At 48.5% G+C, this 14,441-nt stretch overlaps 1 protein-coding gene across 2 annotated transcripts in view; it reads right to left on the reverse strand.

Moving 5' to 3' along the window:
• Positions 1-660: 660 nt before the first annotated feature.
• SELENOI (selenoprotein I) overlaps positions 661-14,441 on the reverse strand; it is a 30,855-nt gene continuing 17,074 nt past the window's right edge. Inside the window, exons 2-10 of one of the 2 annotated variants that reach the window (XM_040597904.1) lie at positions 13,779-13,847; positions 13,351-13,459; positions 11,449-11,523; positions 10,705-10,967; positions 9,083-9,191; positions 7,102-7,150; positions 6,472-6,652; positions 5,479-5,661; positions 661-3,371 (exon numbers count right to left, since the gene is read on the reverse strand). In XM_040597904.1, coding sequence (XP_040453838.1) covers positions 3,255-3,371; positions 5,479-5,661; positions 6,472-6,652; positions 7,102-7,150; positions 9,083-9,191; positions 10,705-10,967; positions 11,449-11,523; positions 13,351-13,459; positions 13,779-13,847 — 1,155 coding nt within the window. In that variant the 3' untranslated portion in view covers positions 661-3,254. The remainder of the gene's footprint in view (positions 3,372-5,478; positions 5,662-6,471; positions 6,653-7,101; positions 7,151-9,082; positions 9,192-10,704; positions 10,968-11,448; positions 11,524-13,350; positions 13,460-13,778; positions 13,848-14,441) is intronic. The other variant, XM_040597905.1, reaches the window with a different exon arrangement.

Genomic DNA, 14,441 nt, shown 5'->3' on the forward strand with positions numbered 1-14,441 from the left:
CTTCACCCTCAGCCCCGGCTCTGCTTGTGAATTCCTGCTCTAGGTCCATGGCACGGTGCAGAGGCAGGAGCCCCAGCTCCTGAACCACAAGACCGAAACGAAAAAGGCCTGCAAGCAAAGCTGCCTCTGCCTTGGCTGTGCAAGTCCTGCGTCAACACATTGGTGTGTCCCAGGCTCCCACAAAAACCTGCCTCAGAGCAAAGGCTGACTGGACACAGCATGGCAAGGACCAGGAGGAGCTGGCAGTGCCACCGCCTCTTCCCACAGCACAAAGTCCTGCCTGGAGCCAGAGGCCAGGAGACAGACATCCCAGTGGGTCTCAAAAGACCACGCACCTCCCTGAACAGTTTTTTTTTTTTCTGGTAACACTCTGTATTGAGATAAAATGTGCAAAAGAGATTTAGGAAAGCTTAAGACAGTGCTGTTACCAACTCAGCAGGTCCATCAGTAATTAAGAAAATATGACTAACACTATCCCTGGAAGAAGAGGCAACACGGATCAGCCTTCAAATAGCAGGCAGGAGCTGAGGAGCAAGCGCACATCCTACCCAGACCGTGCATGACCCTGTCCCACCCCAAAGAGCACATCCCAGCACAAGTGCAGAGTCTAGCCAACAAGGAAAGCAACCACCACCGTGACACAACCACCCTCAGATGCTGTTCACAAGGAATATATTTATTCTCAAGGCTTAAAACAGTTATTAATAATAAGTAGTTTCTCAGCATGCCGCATCCCACCACGGCACGATGGATTGGTCTTTCTGTGTGTTTCCATTCCCCTCCCAAAATGTGGGAGCAGAAATCACTGAATTTCTAACAGCCCAAGCAGAACCTCCTGCAGCTTCGCAGCAGCATGAGCTGGGAACAGAGCCATACGTGCACCGAGATCAGACCCACTCTCCTCACTCCAGCACAAGCCTGGTAGTACTAGAGACAAGCAAGCCTGTTTACCAGCACTGATTCAAGGAGATATTTTTTCTAGTTTTAAGGTGCAATAAATTAAGGCACCAAAAATCCAGGACTCTCCAAAGATAAAGCCTGTGCAGACATGAAGCGGTTCCAGTTTTTGAGACAGGTTTCTCCTACAGCATGACAAGTATTTGCAGGATTTTAGAGAGGAAGTCCTGCTTCCATGTTTGTAACTTCACAAAGGGTTTTTTCAGGGTATATTACGTGCTGTAATACACACCAGCTCACAGCTAGGTGAGATGAGAGACAAACAGCGTATTATGGAGACAAAGTGACATCCTAAGATTTAAGATCAGACAACTTCTCACAGCATTAGTACTGGTCCATCTGCTACTTGAACATGTCCCATAGATAAGTGTTGTGTCCCGTTTTAAGATTCCCTGTAGTTCTTGTGTGAGTGTGACTTAAATTTATCTCCCTTCATAACTGTATTTCATTAAATAGTAAGTAAAAAATTCAAGCACAGCCCAATTCATTTGTACGCTTAGGGTTTTTTTTTTTCTGTACAATGTCAGTAAAATATATAGGAGTAAACTACTTTATTTAATAAACTCTGAAAACCATTTGCCCCCTCTCCCAGATTAGGCACCCTTCCCAGACATGCCATAGCCATACAGACACAGGAGCACGCAGACGTTCAGCCGAGCCCTCCCGCAATGTCAGCCCAGACGAACGCACCAGCGCGTTCCTCGCAGGGTGTACTGTGACCGAGCAACCCCAATGTCGCACCCTGTGAATGCACGAGCTCGCCTCAGGATTTCAAGTCTCATACTCTGCATGACAATGACTCAAATTTACAAAAGAAAAAGCATTAAATACTAGTTACAGTTTGAAGGTTTCCTAAAGCAGGAGGAGTCTTCACCTGCAGAAGGAAAATGCTGTGACCAAGCTTCTATGAACCACGTTGCACAATTATCAGTGTATAAGTGACTTTGTTCCCATGGTAAATTACATATGCACAACCTGCTGCGCTTGTTCGCTTCCGGATGCAGCCTTTCCAGAGCCTGGGTTTAAGCTACACTCTTCATTCAAGCACAGGTCTTCATTAAATAAAGTGAACAGAAAAGAAAATCAGCATTCAGTCTTCACCACCCCACTCTTAACTCAATTACAGAAACAAATTAAAAAAAAAAACAATCAATGCAAACGTCTTTTACAAATGGACAGTAAACAAATATATCTCTGGATGAGACATGCAGCCGCTGGGGACAACTGTTTTGAAAATGAAGTGATACTCGGAAAGGACTCCACCACACATACACCTGTGAGCTTTCTGAAACTGCACGCACAACCAACACAACACTTATTAACGTGCTTCTCTAAGTGGTGGATTTGCTGCTGTTGATGGTCTAGTGGGAAGGGCGATGTGCAAACCAAGACTGGCTGTGCTGCTACAAAGGAAGAGGCTCAGGCAGCATGCAATGACCCAGCACAGCCAACCTGAAACAGCAAGTTCATAGTGGTAGGAAGAGGGGGGGAGTCTGGCTCTGTGTTAGGCTGGTGTAAGCCTCTTCCTGCCGCTGACCAGAGCCCAGACCCCACGCTCAGGCGGGGAACACACACAAACAGGAACACAGTCGAGATGTGGTCCCAGATATCCACAGCTCGAGCCGAGGAGGCAGAAGCTGCCTTCCTGCTTTTACAAGAAATTGAGCCCTGATGTTTTAAGGCCCCCAAGCAGAGTATTACTAGAAGTTTTGTGTGGTATTTCTTTTTTTTTTCCCTCTTGGGGGAAAAAAAAAAGAAAAGAAAAGAAAAGAAAAAAGGTGCAAGTATTTGCCCAAATAGCAAATAGGTGAATGCAGGAAGGCAGGACAGAATGTGGGAGAACTATCACCATCTGCTCCCTAAGTCCCAGCCCAGGTCAAGGGCTGTCTAGCAGGAATAGGGGCAGACAAACTCCCCCAACCACCAGGATGTTCCCCTGACCTTTTAGAAATCAGCCATTATGTGGGTTTTGGTGACAGGCCAAGATGCTTTGCTCAGGTAAAACCGCCTGCACTCTCAATCAGCTCCACCTGACCAAGAGCCTCAGTCCGAGGTTTCACTGGGAACATTCAGCTGGTCTAATATACAGTAATAGTGACCTGAAAGGTTACCCTCCTCATCCAGTTTCACCCAAAACCGAAAGCTTACATTCATCAAACAGCAGCAGAGGCTGCCCCATGCCAGTCCTGCCCTGGCTGCACTAGATACCGTGCGTACTTTGCCCTGATGTCTTTCCAGAGGATAGGTTTAGATCTGTGGTGATGGTTGAAGTATTTACAGGTATTTCCAGCGGTTATTTACAGTACTTCTGCAGACCGCAAGCTGATTTTCTCTTCCTCCACTCCTAGTCAATCTGCTGTGGGCTTCTTTAGTGAGAAGGGCCGTATATTGAAGTGCCTGCTCAGCTGGCTCACCTGGGGACAAAGCAGACAACAGGACTAGATTAGCAAGGCTCAGAGGGACAAGGAGGAATGTGGGCAGAGCACCAGACCCGTTCCCTGTATAGCCAGCAAAGCCCCTGCCACTTTCCTGCACTCACTTTCCCTGCCATTGCCCACCCTACCTGCTCCCCATGGGCACAGCAGATCTGGACCACAGCCTCTCTTTTGTGCTACGGGGCCAACCAGGCTGTCCTGCTCAGGAGCCAAGCCCTGTCCCTGTCAGCTCGACACTGGGGCTGGCCAGGTGCGTGGCTCCACAGGCTGCAGTCTTGCTCCCTTCCCAAGTAACAGCCTGGGCTATCCAGGAGCGGACTCACCTACATTTCCTGCCACCCTCAGGGGCAGGAGCCTGAAACACCTGCCCTGAGCCCAGGCACACACGATTTTACCCTGCGGTTCTGCTTCCTCTCTGCCCCTCCCAGCGATATTTTTATTGTTTTGCTTAATCAATCTGATCACCGCAGCTATCTATATGAAAGATTGCTCCCTGAATCCACCTGCAAGTAAAACTGGGGGCTGGGTACTTCACATTAACCATGCAGACACACACAGGAAGGTCACAAAAAGGAGAGGAACCCAACACCAGATTTTGCATCATTTTACACCAGCCTTTAGAAGAAGCTTTCACCACGTCTTTTGAGGACATGAGAAAACTACAGAGGGCCAAGAGCTGCACCAGGACACAAGCTTTCAGGCACAGTACGGAGAACTGCAGGCAGGAGGATAAAACGGATGGCATGGCACTGGCACCTGCTGCCTGCAAAGTAATGGCCACTGCAGAACCAAGAGCAAGCAGAGCTGAGCAGCACCAGAGGCTGAGCTGGGCAGAGGGGTTTATTCCTCATCATTACTCCCAAACTCATAGCGGTTTGGGATTACAGCCCACTCACAGAGCCTTAAAAGGCTCTTCAGCTCAAAGCTTCTTTTATCCTCACAGAGGAGACTGCACAGATGGGCCCTTGGAAAGCTGGTGGGGGGAAGGAGGGGAACATAAACTCAGGGGAGCAGAGCACTCAGAAGCTCACTGCAGGGAATGGACAAGCCTGGGAAGGATGGTTACACCATCCAGCCAGTGTCCCTCTCCAGCTACGATTCCAAGACCAAATTTATTTAAGCTTCTTAGCTATCCAAATCCTTCTTGCATAGAAGCCTCATTACACTAATTGGAAAGACAAGACAACCTGGCTATTACTTCTTTGCTGTAATTACAGTTCAAACTCGACTCCGGAGGCCCCACATTAGCAATGGGTTTCCCAAGGAGGGCGTATGCACGTGGCAGAGGCCAGCTCTGCGGGGGACATCAGGTCCCTCACCCTCCTTCCTCAGCAGCTTCTTGGGGCATTTCTAGTGAGACGCAGTCTCCCAGTTTTCTCTCTTAACCAAAACTCAGGGAGTCAGGCAGAGCTGGCACAGAGCAAGGGGAGCAAATTGGTCCCTGGATGTCTACACAGCCCCTGCAGCAGGGCCGAAGATGTTGCAGCTGCAGTGTCCCACTTCCCCTAGCAGGGACATCCCCACTCCATCCTGGCTCTCCCAGAGACTCCAGCACAGGGCACATGAGCAAGGTCGCAGATCAAACTCATCGACCAAAGTAACACCACCAGCAGTTTAACTTCTTATACAAAGACTCCCAAATTAAGCATTTCTGCCTGATGTGCAGACACAGCATCTGCTGCTCAGGGTATCTACTGGAGCCGCTGTTCCCACTCCCCAAGGGTGTGGGTCACCCATGCTGGCTTACACCCCACAAGCCGCTCACTAAGCTGCAACCGCAGCCAGGATGAGTTAAACATGGCAGCAGAGGTGCAAGTATTCATTTCAAACTAATCTCTGGTACAACAGCCCCTGTCACATTGCGTGTTGCTTGCTTAAAACCCATGTGACAGCCTGCACAAGCCTCTTGCAAGAATGTCATCTCAGGTTTCATATGGTCACAGACAGCATGACACAGCACCATTCCCAACGACATTCCCATTTTTAAGCAGAGTATTCTCTGCCCCAAAGAGCAGCAGCTCCCAAGCAAAGCCCGCAGGCACAGCACAGCAGCCAAGCCCAAAGCCCATGTGCTGAGTCCACCTACCACGACCACTCCGTAGTGGATGTGCGCCAGGGTGAGGAAAGCAGTTAACATGTAAAGGAGAAGTGTTTCGCTGTTTGGTGCAAACCCGAACATCACCACGAACAGCACCACTGCTATGGGGAGCAGCATCCAGTTCAGAGGCTGGCAGCGTGTGCTGCTCATCTGACAGACGATCAGTTGGCACTGCAGGAAGAGAAAGCAGGAAGAGAGCTTACACCCAGTATCGACGCTGCAAGCTCAGAGCTGTCTGTCCACAGTGCAGAGAGGACTGTCACACATGTACCCATCGTCTACGCTTAGGACTGCCATCATGCAGTTTCCCCAAGTTTCTCACTCGGGATCTTTCTTTGCATTAGAATTCCTGTGGGACACAGAGCAAAACCTCATGGGACAGGAAGGTAATAGGGAAACAAGCATCAAGGGCATCTTTAAAAGAAAAAGGAGTTTCCTTGAGCTGACAGACTTACCAGCACTATCTGCACCATCAGCAGAAAACCCTGCCAAGCAGCAGCATGAGCTGCTGGACTCAGGGCATGGACACACAGCGCTGCTCACAGCTGAGGTGATGAGCACAGGCACCTTTGTTAAAAGTCTCAAGCAAGCACAGATGCAATAAGCAGCTAAATGAGATTTTGACAAAAGCTTCAGTCCCTCCCATTTTAAATGTATCCCAAAAAAGGAAGCAGGCACTCCTTTCATGTTGGCAGTTTGCTATTCACAACACAGAGTGCATGAGTGTGTAAACACACTCAACTTAACTCATTGTCTAGTTTCTCAAGAGTGAAAACTGCAGCACAAAATTCACAGACCCCAAATCCTGTCTACTTTTCTGTTTGTTCTTTCAACCATAGCAGAACAGAAAAGCTGTTAAGTTAATCTTTACATCTGCCTTTTCACATTTGAGCTGGTCTTTTTCTTTCCGCCTCCCAAGTGTCCTGGCAGGCTTCATGCTCCCCAAGAGATAAACCAGAGCATAAAGCAAAAGCTGCTTACAGAAATGTTAGCAAAGGCTGTTCCAACCATGAAATAGAAGAGTCTCGGCTGGACCTCCAGGATGTCTGTCGGGGACACAAAGATCCATGTGGTGCAGAGCAGGAACAGCAACACTGGCGATACCAGCGGCAGCATGATTTCATACACAGAGTGGTGCTTCAAGGTGTTATTTTTATAGGCCCTGAAACACAAAGAAATGAAAATACATGGAACCACAGCTGAGAGATACCTGGTGCCTGCCTTCGGTAGAGGGCTGCAAAATCTCACTGGCCATCCCGCTACTCAAAACTGTTGGTACCAGTCATAACCAGAGTCAGACGAGGAAGATGCACATCTCCATTGTTAACCAAAAAACCTCCTGAATTACAGAAGCACCTGGTTGTCTGGCTCTCTGGATTACAGCCAACAGGACAAAACTGGAAGCCCTCCTGCAAGTGCCTGCCAAGCAGGCTGCCAGCTCACTCCTCCCAGTGCGCCCTGCAAACTCGGACCGTCTGGTGTGTCAGAGCCACTCTGCCACACTGAAGGCAGTCACCTGAAAACTACTAAGGAAACCAAGTTATAAAGGCTTTGGGGGCTCTTGCAAAGGTGCTAGTGTAGGGAGGGAGACTTGAGGATGGAGAAACTTACTTGTAGAAGTTATACAGGCTCATCGGCAGCGTCACAGTGAGTGCACAGGCTGGAAAAGAAAGAGCCATGTTACTGCCCCATGACAGAGGGAGACCATCACGTGCACCTCATGAACGGGCAGGTGGTTGTGCTCTGGTTTAAGTTGCTTGCAACAAAAATAGCTCAGAGGTGCACCAAGAATAGCTCGGCATGTTTAAAAGTAGGTACTCCAAATTCTGGTCCAAGAGCTGTAATTACAAGTTACAGTCTGCTATAAATTAAAGACATTTCAGTTTTAAAAGGTTGCATAATACTGGGCTTATTAATGCTTTAAACAGTTACAAAGTTTAATCATAATACTGTCTTAAAAGGAGACACGAGGGGAGTTCAGACTCCACAAGTGACATGGCTGTGCACAACAGTTTTCAGTCTTCCTAATAAAACCTATTTGCTCTTTCTTCCACTGTGAGCAAGCATTTTCAGTTTCCACTGTGCAAAAAAGTTCTTGTCATTTAACCTGACAAATGACACAAAGAGTCTAAATAACTTTGAAAAATCTAGACCTCAATAGGAAACATCATCCAACTACACACAAATCCTTGATAGTCTATCACAACTCCTTCCGTGTTCATCTAGCAGGAGGCATTTTAACAAAGCTGTAGATATTCCTGCTTTTAATAACCCAACTCCTATCCAAGTGCTCAAACCCAGCCAATGTAGGCATTGCGCTCTAATTTTCATATAGAAAAAGTGCATTTATTATTCATGTTAAGTTACAGTTGCCAAAGGAAAGCTCAGAATATCCACCTGATTAAGTGCAAGCATTAGATTTAGCACAATTCAAGACATATTCATTTGAAATTAAGTAGTTACAATTAACAACTCCCTAAAGTTACAATTTAAAATTCCCTTAAGAAAGGGGCACAGACTAAGAAAAATTACACTGAGCAAGGACTTTAAGTCAAACTGCATTAAGCAAAGACAGCTCTCCCTCACTAAGCTTCACCTCCATTACTCTCCCTTTTGCAGTGGCTTGTTCTGACTGACCACTGGAGAGAAAGGCTAAGCTTTTATTCATTGTGGTTTTTTTTTCATTTAATTTTTAGATGGGTGGATGGAGGGCAGGATCCCCAAACAGCAGAGTGCTTTTCCACATGGCCGTGGCTGTAACCTGCCTCCTGCAGCAGCCCCAGGCTCCCAGACAGCATTTAGGCTCTGAGTCCTGCAGGGCGAGACAGAACCCCCAGCCCGCTCTGCAAAGAGCCCAAGCGCCAAAGGGTTCCCCCCTGGCTCCCAGCACCCACCTGCCCACCAGGCTGCAATTTATCCCCTAAAAACACCACAGCTCTCGCTGAAAACAAGCCGTGCTTCCCCTGGGCAACGTGAAGCACACAGCCCCAGCACTCGGGCAACACAGCTATGCAGAGGAGACATGTCTTCACACGCTCGCAGGTCCCAGGCACGAGGGAGGCTCCTGTTTAGCATCCAGGGGCCGGTGCTCAGCTCCAGCTGCCTCCCAGCACCCCGGCACACCCAGTTGTGAGCAACAGCTGCAACCCTCAGCCGCTCTCATCTGCCCTCTATACAGCTCCAGGCCAGGAACCGGCTTGTGCCTGTAGAAATCCCAAGCCCCAGGTAGGCAGCAGCGGGGCTGACCCCCCCCCCCCCCCCCCCCCAAGCAGCATCATGCACCTGTACCCCCAAGACTGACACAAAATACATCTGAGGCATGAGCGCAGCGCTCAGCTTCCTTGCTCTTTGGGTCAACACAGGCCCAGGCAGGCCGGAGTTAACTTCTTGAAGGTAACCATGCAGAAGACAACACTGCTTTGAAATCCTGGGAAAAAGCAGGCTGCAAGAACACCCTCAATTAGTCACGTCAATAACAGCCTACAGGAGCTCTCGTTACAGCAAACAGAACAGCATTATCATATAATTCAGACACTGGGTTTCATTAAAAAGGTGGTGTTTAAAAGACAAGCTTCAACATGGAGCTTCTTACCAATAATCATTGCAGTGAATAGGTCTCTATATAAGAAATTAAACAGGAAAGGTGCATACCAGGCCTCAACTCCCACAATGGCTGTCACTATGTAGACAATTGAAATGGTCTGAAAGAAAACACAGGACAAGCAGGTGTGAGCAATCGCCTAGGCAAGTCTGGCAGCGCAACGCACATGCCAGGCAGGTTCAGGGAAAGGCAGCTCGAGAAGTACACTCTAAGCTAAAATCGTTTGGTTCTCCCCACCAGCAGGAAGGAGAGAAACTTACAAAAAAATATATATCCACAAACATCCCATGTTACGAGACCAGGTCTAGTAAGTATAGTAGCTGAGCTGCTGAGAATACAACTAGGAGCTGCTCCTCGCAGCAGGAGCAAAGATGCCCTCACACACCGTGAACTCACAAGATGGATGCTTGAAGCACGAAAGAGAGGTCTTATACTACAAGCCGCCATGACCCTGGAGGGTTTGTGTGGGGACTCTTTTCTTATGCACCAGCTGAAGCAATTACAGGGAAAGATATTTCAGTTTTAATAGTAACCCTGAAGCTGGGTGAAGCACACTGCAGGGTAGCTTAGCCCTCCACCCAGTGCCTTTATGCAATAGGCAGAGATCTGAAATCATTAGGGTTAAGCAATGCTTTTGGACAAAGGGGTCAGAGCATATTCACAGGGGACCAGCTACAGTCTCCTTTTACTAGCAGAAATTATTATTGCAATTAATACAGCTGCATTAATTGAACTCTCTTCCAACTTGTTGCATTTCCCACCCAGTATCTGATAAACCAGGAGACAAAGGAGTACTGTGTGCTGCACGGTGCCGTGGGACCGCACCCTGGCTAGCACAGCTGGCAGCAGTGAAGGTGAATTCTATCATCCAGAGCTTGCTCCCAGTTGCGATGGGCACTTCAGAAAGAGCTTCCTGCAGAGAAGTCCTTAATGAGAGATGAACATGCCAACATACCAAAGGGTCCATCACTGTCAGTCTCTACACCAACTGGCCAGTTATTGTGGCACAGAGGGGCACCTCCCCAGGAGCCTCTGCTTCAGGCACAGTGATTAACACGCCAGTTAGCTACTTCGCCACATTTTGGCACACATTCTGCTAGTGCCAAAAGACACCTCAAACTTCTAGACTTGAATTTACACACGCTACTATAATGTGGGACACTAATGACAGCAACAATTTAGGTGACCAGAACATGCATCTTGAGACAGCAGAAACTAGGTAGAGGAAACGCAAGGCAACATCCATTCTTCAAGCCTCGTATTTTTGTGGAGAGTCCATCTACAAAAGCTACTAGGAACAAAATAAAAATGACACCACACAAACCTCCTTGGATTTAATAGTTTTGAGCAGTCAAAATGTAGTGCCACATGACCCCAAGCTCCTTAAAGCAATTATAGCTCGACGTCATAAAAGCAGTCTCAGACAGCTCTCATCTGCCACAACACTTGGAGACAGGCTAAAGACACCCACCTCCAGACAGCGTTGCAATGACCAATTTACAAGGCTTTGGACACATAGCAGAGCTGCATGCATCCCTCGCACCCTCAGTAGGCATGCTAGCAGTTTATTGAGCTTCTGCTGAAGCCGAGCAGCGGTCACGGCAGGTACTTACCACCTGGCTGATGTCATATCCCCAGGGCAGGAAGAGAATCCCTGTGTTATACTTCTCCCAGTGGGAGAGGATGAATGAAAACAAGACCACCCATAAGAGGAGGTAGAGAACAAAGACACTGACACCAGTGGAGCCCCGTCCAAAGGTGGAGTAAACTGTCACGACAAAGTACACGCAAGCCCAGCTGTCCAGGCCATGATCAAAGAGCTCTCCCAGGGGCGTGCTGGAGTTGGTCCGGCGAGCTTGTTTCCCATCAACGCCATCTGGGAAAAGAGGAAGGAGAAACGAGGAAACAAGGAGTTGTGCTGGATACCCCCACATAAAGCAACAGGCCAGTCTGCAGCTAACAAAGCACATGCAGCCAGCAAACAGCAGCTTTCACTACCTCCTGCTCGAAGGGGAAGTGTGCTGCCCACCCAGCTGCTCTATTTGAGACTGCAAAATGCAATAGTCTGACAAGACTGTATTTATTTAAAGTGGACCAAAGACAGAATTTCACAATTCACCTCCAAGTCAGTTCCAGCATCGGAACATCACATCAGCTGCTCTGGGACAACTTCTATCCACTTTGCAAAGCAGCAACCAGAAACTGCTCTAGCAGACCAAGTAGCAATTGGACTAGTGCACGGCAGAAGGACAGAATCAAAAAATCTCTCATCCGGCTCAGAGATAAGACAACATGCAGCCGCAGCGCGAACAGAATGACAGACACAGCCCCCCACAATCAACTCGAAAAAGTCTTACCTAACGTATAAGCAATGAAGTTGAGGAGACCCACAATGACCCACACTCCATTTGGAACATGCTGGTGATCAGGAGCTGCAGAGATCAGAAGGATCCAAGTCAGGACAGCTCAGGGCATACTTTCAGTGGGTTTATTTTGGCACTAGAGGCACAGCAACAAGGACCGGCAGCTCACCAAGACAAAGCACCTATATAACTCAAACAGTGAAACTGAGATATTAGCTTTTCAGGACATGATGGCAGAGCTGTTCCACAACACCATGTGAAACTAGGTCACCAAGGACTCTGCTTTCCAGGACATATTTGTCCTCTGTCCCCAGCTCCCCAGAGTCACCAGATCTAAGAATTGGTGATGGCAGCTAGTAACTGTGGCCCAACTGCATGCCACAGAAGCGCATGCAGATTGGACTCTCCTCAACTACTTGTTCATAAAGCATTAAGTAGAGCCTCTTTGAGATGTGGTGACACTCTGCCTCTGTAGAAGCCTGTCAGCATCCCCCACCCAGTCTCCAGCTTGTGTCCTGCCAGTTGAAAAAGAGTTCCTTCTTAATAACATCTCCAGCACTGTTTCAGCAGGTAGCCAGCTTAGCTGTCTGCAAATCAGGGAGCCCAAAGGTGCATCTGAAAAACAGCAGGAAGAGGCACAGTTTCTTTGCAGCAGCCTCGAAGGAGGAGGGCCAATGGGGGTCTCCTAGGGGAAACAATGATTCCATGAAATGCCACCTCCTGTTTCCTTAAAGCAGCGTGGTGGTGCCTTTCCAGCAGTAAATGGAGAGCATCACTTCTACAAAACCACCCCCAAGGAGGCAAGGCACAAGCTTCTGATGGTCTCACCAGCACAATGAAAAGTTCTCTTTACAAGCAGGACACATAAAACACGTGTGTAAAAGGGTCCCAAAGCATGAGCTTCACCATCCTTTTGGCAGAGACCAAGTTTCTGGACATCTGCTGTCTTGGGGATTCTCACATTGAGCTTCCTTCCTTGAGCTACTGTCAGCTTTTCTTCCCATGGCTCACGAATAAAACCACCGTTCAAATTTTAACTAACAGCACTGATGCCACCCAAGCTTTTGAAAGCCTGGCAGATCAAGAACAGTGCTTGTCTACCTACCAATAAAGGCGATCCCAAGAAACCAGCATTTTTCCTAATTAACTGTTTTGATAATTGGTCCAGTTTTAGAAGAACTGGATGAAACCTTCTGGACAACCTAAACCAAACCGGGCAAGGGCAAAGGGAGAGAAAAATAGCTATTGATAACTGAGAGCTATCATGCTGTATTGATCTTTCCCCTGGGAGACCCTCATGAGGAAGAAGACACAACTGAACCTTTGGATTCACGAACAGATGAACATGGGCACCGTCAAAAAGTTTAAAGCTGGGCATACCCTTGCCTTACACAGAATGGTGAAACCGAGAAAGAGGACTTTGCCTTTGTTAGTCTGAATGTGGTGCTGGCATGTTTTTGCAAGAAGGCAATTAACTGGGATGAAAAGAACAAGGTACTCTACAAGCTGACTTCAGGGAAGCAGTTTTCCCTATTATCCCATTAGATCTTAAAATAAAGAGTGTTGGCTGCTCTGTAGGCAGAGCCAATTCCTACTTGAGATGCTGGCTGTTTCCTCTTCCCTCGCCTGCGCGCATGATGCCAGCCAGGTGCATGTCTCTCCAGCAGCCAGAGAGAAGGTGCTGTATTCAGACAAGTCCTTGTCACTAAGGCCAGCGAGTTCAGCCCCTCAACTCTGTCCCTCCTCTGGCACAGTCACTTGCCTCTGGGAAGGCCCAGACTATGAGGCCTTATCCACAAGCACCAGGAGTCACAGCAGAGGTGGTGACAGTTTTCACCACTCTGATCAGTGCACCACTCCGATGCTTTGCATCCAGACAGGAACATGCAGCCTTACCAGAAGCATAAAAGTCAGGGTCGAAGTATGCCATGAGGAAGAAGTTGAAGACAAGCAGCAGGAAGCCAGAAAACGTTATCAAATTTGGGGCCAGCCAGGTAGGGAAGATCTATGGGAAAGCAGCAAAAGAACACATGAACTCATTAAAACGTGTAATAAGGACCACATGCTGCTCCCAGCCATGGCAGAGACCTGGTTACAATCATCTGGGCATCAGAGAGTAGTGTTTAGTCTCATCTGGCATACCACAGGGCGGCAGGAAGCTTTAGGCAGCAATGCAGTGAGCTCGGGGCAGGCTGCAAGGCAGCAACCTTTCGTAATTAGTTGCACCACAAATGAAGCAGGGCTTTTCAGTCGACAGTTTCACAGAGGAGACTTTGTGGTGACTGGAGCTTTGCTGTCCCACTCAGGGCAGGATGAGGTCTCACCTTCACTATCGTGTTCCAGAAGGGATGCATGACATACAGAGACAGGGGGTTGCTGTCCACGGCACTATACTGTGAACGACAAGCGAAAAACAGAAAACAATAGTTAGGGCTCCACCAACATTTGCAAAAGGCCAGAATATTGAGCTTTCCATGAGGACACCTGCTACCTGAGTCTTGGCATTGCAAGAACACTTGGGTCAAGGATGGAGTCTCACCCGGGATGGTGCTAAACAGAACAACCTGTAAAGCACCCACCAGCTCCTGTGACACTGGCCACGGACCCAGAGAGGCAGCTCTCAGGTGCACATGTCATGCCTGCATCCAATGCCTCCCCTCTGGAGGGAAGGCCTCCATGGGAAGAGTGGGTAGCATGCTCACTGCAACCATTTTCGGAAGGCAGGAAGAGACTTAAAGACGTGCAACCTCCTTCGCAGCCAACACTCCCAGCAGAGCCCTGCACCCTTACGGCCACATGACCGTCCTGGCAGCACTCTTGACAAGCCAAAGAAGAAGTGACAGTCCCATGGCCCCAAGAACCCACTCCACGGGACTGACCCGCTGAGGACAGCTTGGCATGCTCTTACTTGAGCAACCCTGCAAAGTCCTGTCCCCTAAGGTGAGCAGGACCAGGGACCTTCTGGACTCGGCACCCAAAGGTGCCAT

This window comes from Falco naumanni, chromosome 6 (assembly GCF_017639655.2).
Source record: "Falco naumanni isolate bFalNau1 chromosome 6, bFalNau1.pat, whole genome shotgun sequence".
Classification (NCBI taxonomy): Eukaryota; Metazoa; Chordata; class Aves; order Falconiformes; family Falconidae; genus Falco; species Falco naumanni.